General features: G+C 40.1%; 1 protein-coding gene across 1 annotated transcript; it reads right to left on the bottom strand.

The window, feature by feature from the left end:
- Positions 1-12,322: 12,322 nt before the first annotated feature.
- LOC100057362 (ret finger protein-like 4A) lies at positions 12,323-14,730 on the bottom strand. The gene is made up of 2 exons (XM_001490724.3): positions 14,445-14,730; positions 12,323-12,903 (listed from the first exon to the last, which is right to left on the bottom strand). Exons 1-2 carry the CDS (start codon positions 14,728-14,730, stop codon positions 12,323-12,325), a joined length of 867 nt encoding a protein of 288 aa, XP_001490774.1.
- Positions 14,731-21,200: the final 6,470 nt, after the last annotated feature.

The raw sequence follows: 21,200 nt of genomic DNA, 5'->3' as shown, positions 1-21,200 counted from the left end.
GAGTTTTCAGGTACAATGTAAAATGCATGATCCATTAAAAAAAGATAAACCAGACTTTATCAAAATGAAAGACGTCTGCTCGGAGAAGGACGCTTGTTAAGAGAATGAAAAGATCCGCTATAGACTAGGGAAAAGATACTTGCAAATTACGTGTCTGATCAAAGATCTGGATCTAGAATATACAAAGAACCCTTGAAATTCAACAAGAAAATAACCTAATAAAAAATGAGTAAAACATCTGAACAGATAGCTCACCAAAGAGGATATACATGTGGTAAATAAGAATATGAAAGGATGCTTAACATTTGTCATTAGGAAAATAAAATTAAAACCATGATGAGATGCCAAGGGCTAAAATTAAAAAGAGTGATCAATTCATGTTGAGAATATGAAGTAACAGAACTCTCCTTCACTGCTGGTGGAAATGCAAAATGTTACAGCCACTTTGGAAGATAGTTTGGCTAATAGTCTTACATACAAGCCAGCAATGTCCCTCAGTATTTAGCAGCTGATTTGAAAGACTTTTATCTGTACCAAAACTACACATGAATATTTGTAGCAGCTTCATTCATAATCACCAAAACCTAGAAGAAACCAAAATGTCCTTCAATAGATGGATAAATAAACTGCAGTGCACGGGGACCTACACCCCACTCATTGAGCCATACTGTGGCGGCGTCCCACATAGAAGAATTAGAATGACCTACAACCAGGATATACAACTATGTGCGGGAGGGCTTTGGAGAGCAAAAAAAAAAAAAAAGGAAGATTGGCAACAGATGTTAGCTCAGGGCCAATCTTCCTCACCAAAAAGCATAAAAAAAGCCAAAACAAAAAAAACCAAAACCACAGTACACCCATACAATGAAACACTAATCTGCAATAAAAAGAAATAAACTATAAATCTATGCAACAACATGGATAAGTCTTAAATGCGTGTTGCTAAGTGAAAGGAAATAGGCTGAGAAGGTTGTACAGGGTCTGATTCCATTTCTATGACATCCTGGAAAAGACAAAACCACAGAGACTGTAAACACATCAGTGGTTGCCACGGATTCAGGAGTGGGGGTGAATAGGTGAAGCACAGGGAGTTTCTTTTAGGGCAGTGAAACTATTTCGTATAAAACTAGAGTTGTGGACACATGGCACTGGCATCTGTGAAAACCTATAGAATACTACAGCATAGAGGGAACCTTAATGTATTCAAACTAAAAAGAAAAATAGGATTTTCAGGGACCCCCGCCAGTATGGAATGCAGACTGTGACAAAATTTAACCGTGTTACAAGTGTGTGACATAACCTCGCTGAAAGGATAGGAGGGAGACAGCGTTGGTCTAAGTAAGTTTGGACATGAGCGGAGACCGTAAGACAACGGTAAAAGGAAGCGCACACAAGCACTGGACTCTCGTGGTCCAGTTGTGCCGTGGAGGCACAGTTTACAATCTGAAACTGCCATCCACGCCGGCTGGGACTGAACAAGTAAGAGAATGGGTGGCAGAGGGTGGGTCCTGGGTTCCTACTGTCGGGTGGGAAGTTATAGATAAGCAAAGGGGAGGCTCTAACAAGCCAGGTGACACTGGGTTAGAGCTGGAGGCATTGGTGTGAACTTAGTTTACTTAGTATAATGCAGATCAATATTTATAGAAATAATTCTACACACATACACGGGTTAGTACACACACATGCATTTGCTTTCTCTATCCACTGAAATGGCTGTTATGAACTGAATGTGTGTATCCACCCAGAAATCATATGTTTAAGCCCAAACCCCAATGTGACTGTATTTGAAGATAGGGCCTTCCTAGAGGTAATTAAAGTTAAACAAAATCATAAGGGTGGGGATCTCATGCAATAGGATTAGTGTCCTTATAAGAAGAGACACCAGAGAGCCCACCCCCGCTGCCACGTGAACATGCAGTGAGAAGTCCAACTGCCGTCCACAAGCTTGGAAGAGATCTCTCACCAGAAACCCACCCTGCTGGACCTTGATCTGGAACTTCTAACCTCCAGAAGCATGACAAAATAAATTTCTGTTGTTTACTCCACCCAGTCTACCGCATTTCCTCATGGCAGCCCGAGCTGACTAATACAAGGGCCTGGAAGCAACAGCAGACATCCCAGTAGATATCGGCGAACCCAGAGGCCAGGCTGGATTTCTAAGGCCATTGTCTAATAAAAGGAAAGGGTCTCTGGGGGAAATGACTGATTCTGGGGCTGGGGCATGGAATGTATAGGATGAGCCTGCGTGTTTGTAGTGCCTGAGAGTAAGCAACGCAAAAAACAAAATGATGGTATAGGTCACTAGGAGGCAACTGAAAGAGCTCCTAATAGCTAAAGCCGGAACAACTGAGCAAGAAGATAAATTGTGTTAGCACTGGATGATAACCAAGGTAAAAAGTAAGTGTTCATGAGTCGATACCAATATAAGTAAATAACTGAGTAAACAAATGGGGAAAATAGACAAATGTCCCAGAGAGAAGAATTCCAAACCATTTACATGAATTTTCCCCCTTTGAGGAGATGGAATATAAAACCCCACCCTCTGAGTGTGAACTGCATAGAGGGACTTTCTTTTAAACAATGCAATGTAGGGGGCCAGACCCGTGGGCGAGTGGTTAAAGTTTGTGCGCTCTGCTTTGGCAGCCCAGGGTTTCGCCGGTTCAAATCCTGGGTGCGGACATGGCACCACCCATTGAGCCATGCTGAGGCAGCGTCCCACATGCCACAGCTGGAAGGACCCACAACTAAAAATACACAACTATGTACCCAGGGGCTTTGGGAAAAAAAGGAAAAAAATAAAATATTTAAAAAAAAAAAAAAGAGGAGGGAAGAGTAACTTTACAGACAAGAAGCCTGCCAAACGCCCAAGCTAGGTGATCAATGTTAACATCAGTGGTGAGTTATCATAATAGCGCGTGACATGATGAGCATGCAACGTTACCTCTGTGGTTTTCCTCCCTCAAACCCCAGTTTAACTGTGAGTTGAATGTGTTGTACAAACCCAACATGAAGGACCTTCTACAACACACCTGACTAGTACTTCTTAAAACTGTCGAGGTCATCAACAAGGAAATTCTAAGAAAGTGTCACAGAGCAGAGGTGACTAAGGAGACATGACAACTAAGCATAATGTGGTGTCCTAGCTGAGATCCTGGCACAGAAAAAGAACATTAGGTGAAGAGTAAGGAAGTCAGAAGTAAGTACGGTGTTTAGTTAACAATGATCCATCAATATTGTGAGAAATGTACCGTATTAATGGAAGATGTTAACAAGAGTGAAACCCAGACACGGGATATGCACAAACTCTCTGTACTGTCCTTGCAACTTTTCTGTAAGTCAAAAACTATCCTCAAACTTAAAATATTAAAAACATAAATAAAGCAAATAGTTATCGCTGATTTAGATACATAAAAATTAGCACATTATCTAATAGATATTTATAGAATCCTATACACAACTATGAGGGATCATTCTTTTTAAGCACTCACAAAACATTCACAATAATTGACTATGCCCTGGGCTGTAAAGCAAATCTTAATAGAAAAAGAAAAAGCTAGCAGCAGAGAGACCATCTTCTCTGTGCCCAATGCAACACAATTAGGTGTTGGTAATAAAAATCAACAAGAAGCTCAAATTATACAAGAGAATATTACAACAAATGAAACCACTTTATTCATGGGTGACCACAAGGCAAGATTTGCCCCCACAGTAGTAGACTAGGTGATTTGGATAAAAATTTAAAATAAATCTTAATAGCATTAGAGATCTAAAAATGAGGAAAAATTGTTAAGTGGTACACAGAATGAGAATACAATTACAAAGAGATAACACTCAAGGACTTTCAACGGCTTCTTCCCTGAGGGCTGTTGCCCGTAGTGTTCAAAAGCCTGCTTTTCGTAAAATCTTGAGTCACAAGAACATCTGAGTGCTGAGGCCACCAGAGGAACAGGCCCTCTAAGCAACATCAACACCAGAAGACAACTTGTGAGAAACGAAAACTCTCAGCACCCTCCTCAGACCAACTAAATTCTGAAGGCAGGGCAGAGCCAGCTGTGAAAGCGTCCAGCTGGTTTAGACTGCCCGCCCAAGTTTGAGAACCACTGACCTCAAGAATGGCTTTCACTGGGCAAGAACCTCGTTGGCATTTCTTCCACAAGCAGCAAGCAGCTAGCTGGACTTTTCTTGATGTGGAGACAGTGTTACCAAGATCAGAGGTCAGCCTCTTGCCAAAAGCTGAAACCTTAACATGATACTTCCTGCCCTGGGCAGAGACCCTCTCGAAGTGAGAGGATTGACTACATTCAGATTTGCTACAAGTCAAATTTTAAATGTCCCCATAAACACACATGCACACTCTTCTACCACCATCACAAAAATCCGCAGAAATAAACTTTTCTGCCTCCAATGCAATGATATTAGGTGTGTTATGGGTTGAATGGTGTCCCCCTCAAAAGTCACATGTTGAAGTCCTAAGCCCAGTACCACAGAATGTGGACTATTTGGAAGTAGGGTTGTTGCAAATGTAATTAGTTAAGATGAGATCATACTGGAGTCAGGTGAGCCCCTAATCCAATGTGTTTGGCATTCTTATTAAAAGGAGAAATTTGGACACAGACATGCACAGGGGGAAGATGATATGAAGACACAGGAAGAGCATCATTTATAAGCCAAAGAACACCGAAAGCTAGCAGAAGTTAGGAGAGAGAAATGGTTCTCCCTCACAGCCCTCAGAAGCAACTGACCCTGCCAGAACTTTAACCTCCGACTTCCAGCCTCCAGAAGTGTGAGACAATAAATTTCTGTTGTTAAACTGCCCGGTTTATGGTGCTTTGTTATGGGAGCCCTAGAAAGCTATTACCATGTGCTAATATCAGATTAGACATAGATAATTAGTGACCTTTGAACAAAGAGAAAATATTGGAAACAGAATTTTTTAACTGAATATTTAATGTTACATATCAAAGCGAGCAGAATGCAGCTAAAGCAGGATTTAGAAAAATGTACAGCTCTATAGATATAAAAAAGGAGGGTTGAAATTCATGAGCTAGGTACACTTTAAGTTAAAGAATAGCCAACACCCAAAGAAAACAGACCGAAATCAGAGAATAATCAATGAAATAAATATGAGGCTCAAGGTATATTGTTTGAAAAGACTCAGAGAAATTTGATATCCCTCCAAACAAATCTGATGAGGAAAAAGAAGGTATGAACAACAAATATCAAGGATGAAAGAGGATATCCCTGAATATCCTTCAGGCATTAAAAATAGACTGTGACAAATCCTATGCCAAACAAATTGAGGATTTTGTTTGAATATGAGAATTCTTAGAAAATGACAACTTTCATCTTGGATTTCTTTTTGTGTGAAGAGTTGAAAGCTAATCTGCACAGGTCAAAGAAATTCTTCCCCCAAAGATGACTTCAGGCTCAAACAGCTTCATCAGCAAATCATGTCAAAATTTAAATAAAAATTAGTTTATTATTCCAGAAGCTCTTTCAGAAAGAAAAAGGGAGGGGCCAGGGGTGAAGGAACTCCCCAAATATTTGAGGCATAGCTAGGATGCTGGAAACTAACAAGTTCTGTATAAGAATTCAAGTGTCCCAATGCGCTTGTGAAAACAAATGCAAAAAAAAAAAAAAAAAAAAACTCTCCTAATAAAACATAAGCATAAAGCCTTACTCTAGATAATGATCTTGTGTGACTATTAATTTCCTGATTTTGATATGGTGTGATTATGCAAAGAACTTTGTTTTTAGAATAAACTCTGAAGTATTTAGGGTAAAGCATTACTGTTAAATTTGTACAATGGATACAAATGATCTTGAAACAGATCAGGAAAGAAATACTTATATAAGTGTAGAGAGACAAAGGTAAAATTTTAACCTTTGGAAAATGTGGGTGAAAGATATATAATAACTTTTGCAATGTTCTAGATACTGTTCTCTAAGTCTGAAATTGAGTCAAAAAAATTTTTTTGATACTGTGTAGTACTGAAAGAATACCTGTAGGGGAATCCGTCTTTGCCCTTCCCCTATTTCTGCCGATTTGCTACCAATCCTTGGCTTGCAGCTGCAGAACTCTAATTCCTACTTTCATCGTCACATGACACTCTCCCTCTGTCTCTGTCTTCACATGGCCATCTTCTTATAAGGATGCTGGTCCTTTGGATTAGGGGCTCACCCTACGCCAACATGATCTTGTACCTACCTACATCCACAAATACCTTATTTCCAAATAAGGGCACATTCTGAGATCCTGAGGGTTAGGACTTCCACATGTGTTTCTTAGGGGGACACAATTCAACCCATAACAAGTTGTAAAGATCAACTCACTGATATGGAGAGATATTCTCTCTCTATAAAAAATAAGAGAATTTTTGATGGATCATGCTATCGATTGAGTACCAAAAATATTTCTGCCTGAGGTCAGATAGCAAGCTCATGGTAGCCAAACAGGTTCAGACATAACCGTCCATAGGATGATGGCTCTGGACCACACCTGTGTCTCTCTGTGTTCTCCAGTTTCTGCTTCATGGTTATCCCAACAGCTATTATGAATCTAATAAAAACATATTCACCCCCTAAGCTCCAAGTTCTCCCATCTAATGATTCCTTATGTGTGTTACTGTGTCTCCTTGTATTTGAGACACCCCCTCCCCATCCTTCTCACAGGTTTCAGACTCAATTGATAAGGAACTTACAAACATGTGCAGTTTCTCTGCTCCACCAGCTTTAGATCAGAAAAAAGCCGGGTAAATAGAGTAGAAGCAGCCTGGCTGTGGATCTAGCGGAAGCAAGCATTAGCACACTTGGTACTTGAACTGAGCCTTCCTAGGAACAGGGACATTGAACATCATCGTTGCAAAAGTCTTAACTGATATCTAACGTGTTAAAGAGTCCAAAGCCAGGGCCATGGAGTAAGGACACAAGGTTCGGTCAAGAAAGAAGGCAGGACAGAGGGAAGCAAACGAAGACTTAAAAGAAATACACGGATAAAAGGGAGACACAGTGACAAGACCTGCTGACTCACCCCTCCAGGTCTTCCTGCTTGGCTCTTAATCAATGGCGGCTGGAATTGGGAAGAAAAAGGCAATGGAGCCATACGATTGGCCAATGAATTGCTCCATTCCCATTGGCTCAAGAGGGCTTTTGATGACCAGAACCAGAAAACACGTGAAACAAAACAAAACAAAACAAAAATTTTTTCCCACCTTTGGTGTTGATCTAGCTTTTTGCCCCTGGTGTCCTGCAGAGTGGTAGATATTTCAGGGTGAGATGCTGATTTAGGATTCCCAGAGCTTCTGGCTGCGAGGAAGCTCTTCCAGCCTCTCCAAACTGGCTAATTTAGGGAGCGGGATGACTCTCTTCATAATCTAAATGATTGATTCCTTCCTACATCCTAAGCTCCTTGAGGATGTTAGGGGTCATGATCATTTTTTTTTTGTCACCACTGTATCTTGCATAAGAGGAACCCAAAGACTATTGGCAGATGATTACGAGTATGTACAACAGGTGTTAAGTTTTTCAGGCGTGAGGTCAATATTTCATTGCTGAGCGTGGTTTTCTCTTTGCCCTGAGTTCCTTGTACTCATCACAATCATCTCTGAAGTTCTTTGCAAACTTCAATGTGCCAGGAACTATCTTTTTTAATTATAATTTTGCTTCCTCCTTAGAAGAATCCTATGAATTAAGGACTGTAATTTGGGGGGTGTGCACGAAATATATTATTCATATAAAGGAGTGCAGACAACATAATGGAAAACTTCAGGAATAACCATAATCAGAACACAAATATCTCTGGTCCAGACCTTGGTGAAGAAATAGACATCATAAGGACCATCGCAGGCTCTGCCTGCCCAGCCCCAGTTCCATGCCCTGTCTACCCTCAATAGTTGCCAACTGAAGTGAATTTTGTGTTAATTATTCCCCTCAACTTTCTTTTTATTTTTCCCACCAACAGATGTTCCCCTAAGTGATATGTTTAGTTTTCCCTGGTTTTGAGTTGTAGTAAATATATGCTCCCATGACTTGCTGCTTTCGCTCACCATTACATTCTTGAGGCTTAGTGTCGAACTTGTTTCAGCAGCAGTTCCTTCAGTTTTTACTGCCTTATGGTATTTGCGTGCTTGAATATGTCACAGTTGATCCATTCCATCAGGGACAGCTTTTGTTTCTCAGTTTTTGCTAAGAGGAGCAATGCTGTTTGGAACATTCTGGAACACGTGCCCTAGTTCACATACGCCAGAATGTTGAATTACTTAAGGGTGGAATTGCTAGGACATAGAGGGCGCACAGGTTCCTCCTTATGCCTATTTCCAAGTGTTTTGATCAAATTACATCACCATCAGGCATAGGTGAGCGTCCCCCCACGGCTACACATCGCTGCTCACCCCGATGAGGTCAGAGTTTTAAAATATTTGCTAAAGATTGGATGGGAAAACGGTTTCATTGTTGCTTCTCTTTGCCTTTATATGGTTATTAGTAAAGTTGAGCCATTTTCTCATGTCCCTCACTCTTTGTTGCCTCTTTTGTGGAATGCCTTTTGATTGCTTTGCTTATCTCTCTGTTGGTTATTTTGTGTTCTTACTTGCATGTAGAAGAGCCTTACGTCTTCTGATGTTGACGCCTGGTCAGTGATATATGATGTCTGTATCTTCTCCCAGTTTGTGGTTTGTATTTTCCTTTCTGTCTCATAAGGGTCACTTGCTGAACAGGTTTTATTTGTAATGACATCGAATTTAACAAGGTTTACTTTATGATGGGTAAATTTGGGGTCTTTAAAAAAATCATTCCCAGCCCCAAGTCATACAGATGTCTTATGTTGTCTTTTAAAATATGGTGGAGTTTTGCTTTTCACACAGAAGTATCAATCCACTTGTAATTGCTTTTCTCTAGGATAGGAAGAAGGGATCTATCTTTTTCTATCTTTTTCACTTTGAATAAAAATAATACTGGCTCATTAATGAATACTTCGGCCTCCTCACTGCCCAGTAATCTGTTATAAAGCAAATTTTCCTATTGATTGCCTCTGCTTCTGGGTCCTGTCTTTTGTTCTGCTGATTCATTCATCCATCCATGTGCTGATAGGTCTTCATTACTGCAGATTTTTAATTAAATCTTTATAAGGTAGGTCCAATTCCATCAGTATCTTCTCCCCCTACTCTGTCGTGCTGCAGGAGTATTTTGTTTTATATTAACCCTTTCTGTCTCCCACATACATTTTAGAATTATATTTTGACATAAACATCTCTATTGGGATTTTATTGGGAATTTAATGAATATAGAGCTCAATTTGGTCAATAGTGACATTCTTATAATGATCATTCCTATGTGAGAACTTAGTGTAATTCATTTCTTTTGTTTCCCTTGCCTAAGGAGACATGGGATTCAAAAAGATACTTCTAAGATTGATGTAACAGAGTGTACTCCCTGTGTTTTCTTCCAAGAGTTTTATGGTTTCAGGTCTTACGTTCAAGTCTTTAATCCATTTTGAGTTAATTTTTGTGTATGGTGTACGATAATGAGCTACTTTCATTCTTTTGCACTTGGCTGAAAGGATTCAAGGATGGAATGAATCCTGCAGTTGGGACCTGACCCCAGGTGGGTGGGAAGGAGGCCCCACACAGAGGGGTCCCTATCACTGAGGCCCCTGGGCTAAAGAGCCTGGAAGAAGCTGACATCCATCCAGTCGTGAGGAAGACAGTGGCACCTGCCTTTCTGGGTGGTCTGTGGATTCATCGGGGTTCAGCACAGAGGAGGGACACAGAAGGCAAACAGGTGGCACCTGGTGGTCCCCTCAGCTCCACCAGCAGAGGCTGGCTGAAGATTCCAAGGAGTGCTGGGTGGGCCAGTGGTGCCTACAGTGGATGTGGGTAGAACAGGGCCCCCGCAGTGGGCACAGGTGATGACAGTGGTACCACATAGTTGAGTAGGTGCCATCTCTCAGCAGTAACTCTTGGAAGTCTCAGTGAACCCTGGACCACCTCCCTGACCTCAACATGATGTTCCCTGGCCACGAGCAACTGCCTGAAGACCCAAAACCTGAGAACCTAATGAGCTCTCCAGTGGGCCCCCTGAAACCTGAGTGTCTAGCCAGCTCCTGACCCTCCTATGGTGTGAGCACCAGGCCCTCAATTGGCTGCTGCTGCATCAGGCTCTCCTGCTCCCCACCCCCAACATGAGTCCTCCCCATCAAAGCTCTCTGTGATGGGAGAAAATCTCACTAATGCCAGAAGTAGATAAAAATCTGATTGGATTAAAGAGGAGAGGCGGGATGTGAGTGATGTGGGAACAGGAAACCTGTCTAATAAAAGGCACTTATATGTGGATCTCACTCCAGAACTGAGGCATCGGGACTAGCATCTGGAGGCCAGAGGAGAACCTAGTGGAGGAGAGGTGAGCCCAATCTTATGGATTTCATTTTTACTTATCAAATTTTTACAAAAGGCAGAGATAATAAAGAAGGCCTCACACTGGATAAATTCTGCATGGCAAAAGGAACCATGAACAAAATGAAAAGACAACCCACCAACTGCGAGAAAATATTTGCAAATCATATATCTAACAAGGGGTTAATTTCCAAAATATACAAAGAGCTCTGACTTCAACTACAATAAAATGGACAATCCAATCAAAAAATGGGCAGAAGATATGAACAGAGGTTTTTCCAAAGAGAATATGCAGATGGCCAACAGACACATGAAAAGATGTTCAACATCACTAATGATGAGGGAAATGCAAATCAAAACTACACTGAGATATCATCTCACATCCTTTGGAATGGGTATAATTAATGACAAGAAATAAGAAATGTTGGAGAGGATGTGGAGAAAATGGAACTCTCATATACTGCTGGCTGGAATGAAAACTGGTGCAGCCACTGTGGAAAACAGTATGGAGTAAAAGCAATAAAAAATTAAAAATAGAAATACCATAGGATTCAGCTTTTCCACTTCTGGGTACTTGTCCAAAGAACATGATCACTAATTCAAATATATATATGCACCCCTATGTTCATTGCAGCATTATTCACAATAGTCAAGACTGGGAACCCCAGTGTCCATCAAAGGGTGAACGGATATGGAAAGAAGATATTGTATATATGTACAATGGAATACTACTCAGCCATGGAAAAGACAACATGCGTGGACCTTAAGAGTATTATGCTAAGCAAAATAAGCCAGACAGAGAAAGAGAAATACCATATGATTCCACTCATATGTGGAAGATAAACAAACAAACACATAAGTAAAGAGAAAACATTGGTGGTCACCAGATGGGAATGAAGTCAGGGGAGGAGGATAGGGGTAAAGAAGCACATACGTATGGTGATAGATAAAAACTAAACTACTGGTGGTGAATACAGTGCCGTCTATAGAGAAGCTGAAATATAATAACATACACCTGAAATGTTATCAACCAACAGACCTCAGTAAAATAACAAAAATTCTGACTGAATATTATAAAAGAAAATAATGATTAGTTGAGCGTGTGAACAAAACAGAAATATTAAAAAGAGGTCCTGGATTGGAAAGGGGTAGATCTCTGCTCAGATCCCATCTACTTGGATGACACACTCAGCCCACCTGCAGTGACAGACTCACCGGTCTCTAAAGAACTGCCCTGGGCTGACAGCAGCTGGCTCACAGGGAAATGCTGGGAGGGTCCACTCTCTCTACCCCCTGGCCTGTAGGAAATGGCAGAGAGATAAGGGGGGGTGGCGGTGGCTATAGTCCATGCCTTTTTCTTTGATGTGGGAAAACTGGTGCCATTCACACTTCAGAGCCCCTGTGGGATCAGGCTGGGATTAGGGTTCAGGTGAAACCACTTCCTTGAATAAGCTGCTCCTGCTGCCCTAGCCACGCTCCTCAATGTTCCGTGAATGTTTATGTGCATTTGATATAAATGTGTTTTTCAGTTGGTGAGTGAAACTATATTTTTTTATTTCTATAGGTCTAGTTTCCTTGTCATTTATAAAATCAACATATCCATTGGGTCACATTCAAATTTTTATTTAATTAATAACTTCCATTACACACTAAGTTGATCTTACAGAAAATACAAAGGAAAATATTTGGAAACTGATCTGAAAGTTCAGAACATATTAACTGGAACAGAAATATAAACTAGTCCCAAAGGAAACGACCATGACAATACTAAATGTTGGAAATGTAATTTTTTCTAATAAATATAATTAATTGTGTTCATAATTCATGAACTCTTCCATATTTTTCTGCTACACCTTGTGTAACAAGGACAACATTTCCTAGGTACAGCTATGAGCACACAAGAATTTTCTATGAATGTTTCTGCAGTCAGAGGTTCATTTTCCTTGCCCAGGACTCATTGGAGGAATTGCTGTGCCTGCATTAATCATAGGACAGATTCTCAGGACGCCCTGGTCGTCCTTCATTGGATTTGCAGGAGCAAAAAATGGACGCAGAGGCTCTGCAGCAGAAATTTTACTGAACGTAAAAATATGAGATCCATCACTAACATGATAAAAGGAAATGATCCCAATATCCATATCCAGGAAAATCCCTACTCGATGTAACCTAGGGCTCACCAAAAGAGTAGTCAAAGGCACAGTGCTGGCTGAGAAGACATCTCCATTTCTTGAACCCACAGTCCAGAAACCATGATCTGAAGACAGTACAAATGCCTCTCGTCTATTAACAGAGTCTCTGCAAATCCCCACATCCCATTCTTTGCTCGTCCCCACATCCACCTCCCAGTAATGGCGGCCAGATGTGAACCGAGGGGAGCCCAGGACACAAATTGCATAGATGAATCTGTCAGCACGCGTCCTCCAACAGTGTTTGAAATACCCACAGCGGACACTCCGTAAATCCTCAGAAATGATGAGGTGCTTGTTGGCTGTGTTGACATCCAAAGTCATATCCACTAAGGACAGAAACATAAGCAAATTAGCAAGTACTTACACTACACAACACTCTTCACATCCACTGGAAAGGTCCAAATATCTCATTCAGTTTCCCTCCTTTAACTCTACACTTTTTCCCCTAATCAGAGTTTTCCTGGGAAAACTTCCCTGGTCCTTTGATTACATCAAATTTTATATGTAAGATGGATGATTATAACGGGAACTACTCCTTCCTATTCACTCTATGTATTCTCATTACACTACTTTACATTACTTGATTATTTGATTAAAAATTTTTCTTTGTATGTATGTATGTATTCCTGTAGTACATAAAACGCTTGAAAAAAGAGACAATGTTATTTTATCTCAAATTAGACAAAGTAACAGATTTTGTCAAAATATGTGGAGCCTCAGAAATCAACCCTCCGGGCCAAAGACCACCTGCTTTACTTGGCTTCATCATAACACGGCTCTCTGGGAGATGGCTCAGACTTTCTGACTATCAGAGAGGAATTGTCAAGATTTGTCAGGATTCTGGGACAGGTTTCAGCATCCCTAAGTTAAGCTTGCATCGAGCAAGATATAACTCACTTAGAAAACAAAGCCATTCCTTTGTTTCGCTATGAGTCTGGGACGTCTGGTCTGGCATGCTGAATTTAGCCGTTAGACGTGCAGCTGAGCTGTGATAATTCACCTTAACTCAGAGTTGTGAGACTGAATCAGGCATGATTTCTCCAAGTTCCAGGCCAGGGAGGGAGCGCAGGCTGCAGTGCTCAGGTGCAGAGTCCGCAGAGGAGGTAAGCCTACAGGCACAGCCACCGTCGTTTCTACTGCCCTTTCCCTAGGGGCTTGAGCTCTGGGAAGCATTCCTTGCCCATACTCAGTGTGCATTAGAATCACGTTAAGGCTTTTAAACATTGCAGATTCCAGGGCTTCACTACCAGAGTGGGTCAGATTTAGTGGGTGCAGGGCCTTGCTACTCAAAGTGGGGCCCATGAGCTGGCAGCCTCAGCACCACGGGGGCTCCTGTCAGAAATGGAGATTCACAGGCCAGCCCACTGCAGTGAATCGGCATCTGTAAACAGGATCCTCAGAAAATTGAAATACAATCAAGTTCGAGAATCGTTGTTCTACACCAGTGATGGCCAAAGAAACACAGTGTGAGCCCATATGTAATTTCAAATTTCTTACGAATACATTAAATGGTAGTATTAAGAATTGGATATAGTTGATTTTAATAATACATTTTATTTAATCCAGCATAGCCAGAATCTGGTTTCTACTTGTGTCAATAGCCAAGTTTCAGGTGATCAATAGTTATCAGTGGCTATTGGAAATACAGGATAGCACAGGTCTAGGATATGACCTAAACATTATATTTTCTTAAAAACCTACAGATAGTTCTGATCTATACTTATGGGTGAGCACAAAGGTTACTCTGAAAGAACAAAAATTTTAGGTGCCATATTTCAGATAATGCCCTTATTTAACAGAGAGCTTTTGACAAGTTGCTTTTTCCAGGGCCCTTTGTGGGTTGGGGCAGGGTGTACGGATGCCTCACCTTGGAACTTCCACATCCTTGGGTTCATCTGGAGAGCACTTCTCAGCTGGGGCTCTAACTCCTTGATCTTTGACACCAGCACCCCCAGCTGGCTATTGGGCCTGATGTCCTTCTTCTGAGAGACCAGGGAGCAGAAGGGGCACAATAAACCCTCCCCGTTGGGCTCCTTCCTCAGTGAATTGATGCACTGGAGGCAGCATACATACCCACATTTCAGGTACATGGGTTTTTCAAGATAAGTCATGCAGCCACAACATCTGCTTGCTTCTTTGAAGTGTTCACCCATGGCCACTGTCTGGAGAAAAACGTGCACGGTATTGGAATTTACGTGAGCTCAATGGATGTTAGTCTTTGGGACATTTTCCTCTTTACATGAATAGTGATTTGCAGTCACTTCTACTGGGTAATGAAGATACAACATTAGCATAAATATAACTGACTCATGGCCCTGAACTTCTGATATTTAAAATGCTGGTTGGAATGAAGGACACAATTCCTCCTTGGATTTTAAGTTAGGTGGTGAGAGGGTCTATATTGTATCTGAGCTGTCCAATATGATGGCCATGAGCTGCAGGCAGCTATTGAGCATCTGAGGTGGGCTTATCCACATAGAAATATGTTTTCAGTATAAGATGCACACTCAATTTTGAAGATATAATGAGAAAAAGAGAATAAACTGATTGAGACCTTTTAAAAATTGAGTACATGTTGCAATGATTACATTTTGCTTTCAAAATTAAATTGTTTTTACTTTGTGTGACTACTGAAAAGTAAATTTATAATTGCATATGTGGGTCACTTTATATTTCTACTGGACAGCACTGGTCTACACCCAGAAACTCTCCTCCAGCTGACCAACCTGCATTTGGCAAAAACCCATTACAAGACTTGAGAAGTGGAATCACTACATGGCTGAAGCTCCATTCATCATCTCAAAGAGTTAGCAAGCTTTGATTTGACTCAGGATAGAGAAGATTCTATTATTTCTCTAACCTGGGTATCAAACATCTAAGTTCTACCTACTGCTCCCATCGGAGGTCCCTGTGTCCCAAGGTGCCCATGCTGTGCCTGGCATTGTATTGGCTTCAGACGCACTTGCTGAATTAATGAGTAACTCAAGTTCAAGACCTTGCTTTCTTATCTCTGCCTTTTGTAGAAATTGGAGAAATAAAAATGAAATCCTGTAAGATGGAGCTCACCTGTCCTCCACTAGGTCCTCTTCTGGCCTCCAGCTCCTTGTCCCGACAGCTCACTTCTGGAGTGAGGTCAACCAACAAGGAGCTTTTATTAGACAGGGTCCCTCCTCCCGCCTCGCTCACACCCTATTTCTCCTCTTTAATCCAATCAGACTTTGATTCAATTCTGGCATTAATGAGATATTCCTTACGTTATGGGAACTTACCACAAAAAAGCTAATGGTATTATGAAAGTGTTATTTTTAAACTAGTATGAACAAAATATCACCATATTATTGTTCTAGATTAGATCTTGAATATTATGTCTGTTGATAAGAATTTGAATTGATTGAAAATTTTAAAATGTTATCATTACTAATCCTTCTAAAATGAATGGGAGTATTTTCCAATAGTTTTTCATTTTGATCAAGAAAATTAATTAAACCTCAGAAATCTGTCCTAAAATCACTCTCACTAGACAACTGTCACTTCTTCTAAGGAATTTTTTTCCACAAATGCTAATACCCTTGTTCAGAAGTTTGGTAAATAAATCCCAAAACTGTTCCCTGAGAGTCAGTCAGCAAGTGAAGACCCTGCTTTTGGCTAGAGAATCAAAGATAAAAGATATTTTTATAATATTACTATTTCCTTTACATCAAAACATATATATAAAATGATATGATTTTTTAATGACTTGTTCAAAAAATGTTCCTCATGGTTATGGATGACTCTTTGGTGATTAGGATTTAGGAGGTGGAATAAAAATTGGAAAATTGTCGGGATTGAAAGGAGTTAGATTAGATTTAGGTACTTCTGTTAAATAGGATCCGTTTAATCATTCCACAGTAACCCTTTGGTGCAGTTTGCTGGTACTCCTGTCGTTTCACATCCAAAGCAGAGTCTCATTTCCAGCTCTCAAGTCCTTTTGTCTCATTAAGGGGAATTGAAAATCACACACACATATTTGAATTATATTTTTATTTCTTTTTTTATTTTATTGGAGTAACGTTGGATTATAATATATAGCCTTCAGATGTACATCGTAACATATTTCGAATTTTGTGTAGATTACATCATGCTCACCACCCAAAAACTAATTATAGTCCAGCCCCTCACATGTGAGGCTAATCACCCCTTTTGCCCTCCCCCCTCCCCCTTTCCCCTATGGTAACCACCAAGCCAATCTCCGCTGCTATGTGTTTGTTTGTCGTTGATTTTATCTTCTACTTATGAGTGAGATCATACGGTATTTGACTTTCTCCCTCTGACTTATTTCACTTCGCATAATACCCTCAAGGTCCATCCATGTTGTCACAAATGGCCAGATTTCATCATTGCTTATGGCTGAGTAGTATTCCATTGTGTATAAATACCACATCTTCTTTATCCATTCGTCCCTTGGTGGGCACCTAGGTTGCTTCCAAGTCTTGGCTATTGTGTATAATGCTGCAGTGAACATAGGGGTGCATGTATCTTTATGCCTTTGTGTTTTCAAGTTCTTTGCATAAATACCCAGCAGTGGGATAGCTGGATCACATGGTAGATCTATTCTTAATTTTCTGAGGAATCTCCATACTGCTTTCCATAGTGGCTGCACCAGTTTGCACTCCCACCAGCAGTGTACGAGGGTTCCCTTCTCTCCACATCCTCTCCAACACTTGTTGTTTCCTGTCTTGTTAATTACAGCCATTCTGACTGGAGTAAGGTGATACCTCACTGTAGTTTTGATTTGCATTGCCCTGATAGCTAATGATGTTGAGCATCTTTTCATGTGCCTGTTGGCCATCCATATATCTTCTTTGGAGAAATCTCTGTGCAGATCTTTTGCCCATTTTTTAATCGGGTTGTTGGTTTTTTTGTTGTTGAGCTGTATGAGTTCTTTGTGTATTTTGGACATTAACCCCTTATCTGACATGTGGTTTGCAAATATCTTCTCCCAAATGTTAGGTCGTCTTTTCGTTTTGTTGATGGTTTCCTTTGCTGTGCAGAAGCTTTGTAGTTTGATGTAGTCCCATTTGTTCATTTTTTCTTTTGTTTCCCTTGCCCGGTCAGACATGGTACTCAAAAATATGCTGCTAAGACGGACGTCAAAGAGCATGCTGCCTATGTTTTCTTCTAGAAGTTTCATGGTTTCGGGTCTTACATTCAAGTCTTTAATCCATTTTCAGTTGATTTTTGTGCATGGTGTAAGGGAATGGTCTACTTTCATTCTTTTGCTCATGGCTGTCCAGTTTTCCCAACACCATTTATTGAAGAGACTCTCCTCTCTCCCCGTAAGCTCTTGGCTCCCTTGTTGAATATTAGCTGTCCATAGATGTGTGGGTTTATTTCTGGGTTCTCGGTTCTGTTCCATTGATCTGTGTGTCTGTTTTTGTGCCAGTACCATGCTGTTTTGGTTACCATGGCTTTGTAGTATATTTTGAAATCAGGGAGTGTGATATCTCCAGTTTGTTCTTTTTTCTCAGGAATCCTTTGGCTCTTCAGGGTCTTGGTTGTTCCATAAAAATTTTAGGATTCTTGTTCTATTTCTGTGAAAAATATTTTTGTTTCTTATATTATTATTTTAATAAGGCTTAACTAATTTATTTTACAAGTCTTTCAAAACTGTTTGGGAATTCTCTAGAATGGCTATTCCCAGAATTTTATGTTTCATTGACTTTTGCTCATGAGGGATTGATTTCTATTGAGTATTCTTTTCATTTTTTTGAGGTGATCAAGAGCTGGGCTTAAATTGTCTTTGGGAACACCAGGTGACCCCTGAGGTGGAAAAAGCCCACCTTTGTAATTTGATCTGCCGCTTAGGTTATCACAAAATATCCTCAGCATGGAAAGGTATTTAGAGTAATATTTTGGGTTAGGAATTCTTCCATTAAAGAGAAGAAAAGAGCATGTTAGGTTTCCCAGCCCACTGGAGGGGCTGACCTTGGGTGTTGATTATCTGTAATTTTTTTTCAACTTTTTATTAAGATTATGATCGTTTACAACCTTGTGAAATTTCAGTTGTACATTATTGTTAGTCATGTTGTAAGTGCACCACTTCACCCTTTGTGCCCTCCACCCACCCCTGCTTTCCCCTGGTAACCACCAATCAATTCTCTTTGTCTCTGTGTTTAACTTCCACCTATGAGTGGAGTCATACAGAGTTCGTCTTTCTCTGTCTGGCTTATTTCACTTAACATAACACCTTCAAGGTCCATCACGTTGTTGTGAACGGGACGATTTTGTCTTTTTTTATGGCTGAGTAGTATTCCATTGTATATATACACCATATCTTCTTTATCCAGTCATCAGTTGATGGGCATTTAGGTTGCTTCCATGTCTTTGCCATTGTAAATAATGCTGCAATGAACATAGGGGTGCATGGGACTTTTGGAATTGCTGATTTCAAGTTCTTTGGATAGATACCCAGTAGTGGGATGGCTGGGTCATGAGGTATTTCTATTTTTAATTTTTTGAGAAATCTCCATACTATTTTCCATAGTGGCTGCACCAGTTTGCATTCCCACCAACAGTGTAGGTTTTCTCCACAACCTCTCCAACATTTGTCACGTTTTGTTTTGGTTATTTTTGCCATTCTATCAGGTGTAAGGTGATATTTTAGTGTAGTTTTGATTTGCATTTCCCTGATGATTAGTGACGATGAGCATCTTTTTATGTGTCTATTGGCCATCCTTATATCTTCTTTGGAGAAATGTCTGTTCATGTCCCCTGCCCATCTTTTGAGCGGGTTGTTTGATTTTTTGTTCTTGAGCTGTATGAGTTCTTTATATATTATGGAGGTTAACCCTTTGTCGGATAAATAACTTGTAAATATTTTTTCCCAATTAGTGGGCTGTTTTTTTGTTTCAATCCTGTTTTCCCTTGCCTTGAAGAAGCTCTTTAGTCTGATGAAGTCCCATTTGTTTATTCTTTCTATTGTTTCCCTTGTCTGAGGAGTTATGGTGTCTGTAAAGATTCTTTCGAAATTGATGTCAAAGAGTGTACTGCCTATATTCTCTTCTAGCAGACTTATTGTTTCAGGCCTAATCTTTAGGTCTTTGATCCATTTTGAGTTTATTTTTGTGAATGGTGAAAAAGAATGGTCAATTTTCATTCTTTTACATGTGGCTGTCCAATTTTCCCAGCACCATTTGTTGAAGAGACTTTCTTTTCTCATTGTATGCCCTCAGCTCCTTTGTCGAAGATTAGCTGTCCATAGATGTGTGGTTTTATTTCTGGGCTTTCAATTCTATTCCATTTATCTATGCACCTGTTTTTGTACCAGTACCATGCTGTTTTGATTACTGTAGCTTTGTAGTATGTTTTGAAGTCAGGGATTGTGATGCCTCTGGCTTTGGTCTTCTTTCTCAGGATTGCTTTAGCAATTCAGGGTCTTTGGTTGCTCCATATGAATTTTAGGATTCTTTGTCCAATTTCTGTAAAGAATGTTATTGGGATTCTGATTGGGATAGCATTGACTCTGTAGATTGCTTTAGGTAGTATGGACATTTTAACTATGTTTAGTCTTCCAATCCATGTGCATGCAATGTCTTTCCATCTCTTTATGTCATCATCAATTTCTTTCAGGAAAGTCTTGTAGTTTTCGTTGTATAGATCTTTCACTTCCTTGGTTAAATTTATCCCAAGCTATTTTATTCTTTTTGTTGTGATTGTGAATGGGATTGAGTTCTTGAGTTCTTTTTCTGTTAGTTCATTGTTAGCATATAGAAATGCTACTGATTTATGTATGTTGATTTTATACCCTGCAAATTTGCTGTAGCTGTTTATTATTTCTAATAGTTTTCCTATGGATTCTTTGGGGTTTTCTATATATAAGATCATGTCGTCTGCAAACAGTGAGAGTTTTACTTCTTCATTGCCTATTTGGATTCCTTTTATTTCTTTTTCCTGCCGAATTACTCTGGCCAACACCTCCAGTACTATGTTGAATAGGAGTGGTGAAAGTGGGCACCCTTGTCTTGCTCCTGTTCTCAGAGGGATGGCTTTCAGTTTTTGTCCGTTGAGTATGATGTTGGCTGTGGGTTTGTCGTACATGGCCTTTATTATGTTGAGGTACTTTCCTTCTCCATTTTATTGAGGGTTTTTATCATAAATGGATGTTGGATCTTGTCAAATGCTTTCTCTGCATCTATTGAGATGATCATGTGATTTTTGTTTCTCATTTTGTTAATGTAGTATATCACATTGATTGACTTGCGGATGTTGAACCATCCCTGTGTCCCTGGTACAAATCCCACTTGATCGTGGTGTATAATCTTTTTGATGCATCGCTGTATTCAGTTTGCCAAAATTTTGTTGAGGATTTTTGCATCTATGTTGATCAGTGATATTGGCCTGTAGTTTTCCTTCTTTGTGTTGTCCTTGTCAGGTTTTGGGATCAGGGTGATGTTGGCTTCATAGAATGTGTTAGGGAGTACTCCATCTTCCTCAGTTTTCTAGAATAGTTTGAGAAGGATAGGTATTAAATCTTCTTTGAACGTTTGGTAGAATTCTCCAGAGAAGCTGTCTGGTCCTGGACTTTTATTTTTGGGGAGGTTTTGGATTACTGTTTCAATTTCTTTACTTGTGATTGGTTTACTCA

The sequence above is a fragment of the Equus caballus genome, chromosome 10 (assembly GCF_041296265.1).
Source record: "Equus caballus isolate H_3958 breed thoroughbred chromosome 10, TB-T2T, whole genome shotgun sequence".
In the NCBI taxonomy this organism is placed as follows: Eukaryota; Metazoa; Chordata; class Mammalia; order Perissodactyla; family Equidae; genus Equus; species Equus caballus.
The sequence above is the reverse complement of the archived record's forward strand: the minus strand, read 5'-3'. Positions and strand labels throughout refer to the sequence as shown.

What these genes read in the sequence shown, in the direction of transcription:
- LOC100057362 (XM_001490724.3), bottom strand. Translation starts at nt 14,730, where the DNA reads ATGGGTGAACACTTCAAAGAAGCAAGCAGATGTTGTGGCTGCATGACT. An exon ending in AAGGATGTGGAAGTTCCAAG is followed by an intron (nt 12,904 to 14,444) that starts GTGAGGCATCCG and finishes TTCTGTCCTTAG; the next exon opens with TGGATATGACTTTGGATGTC.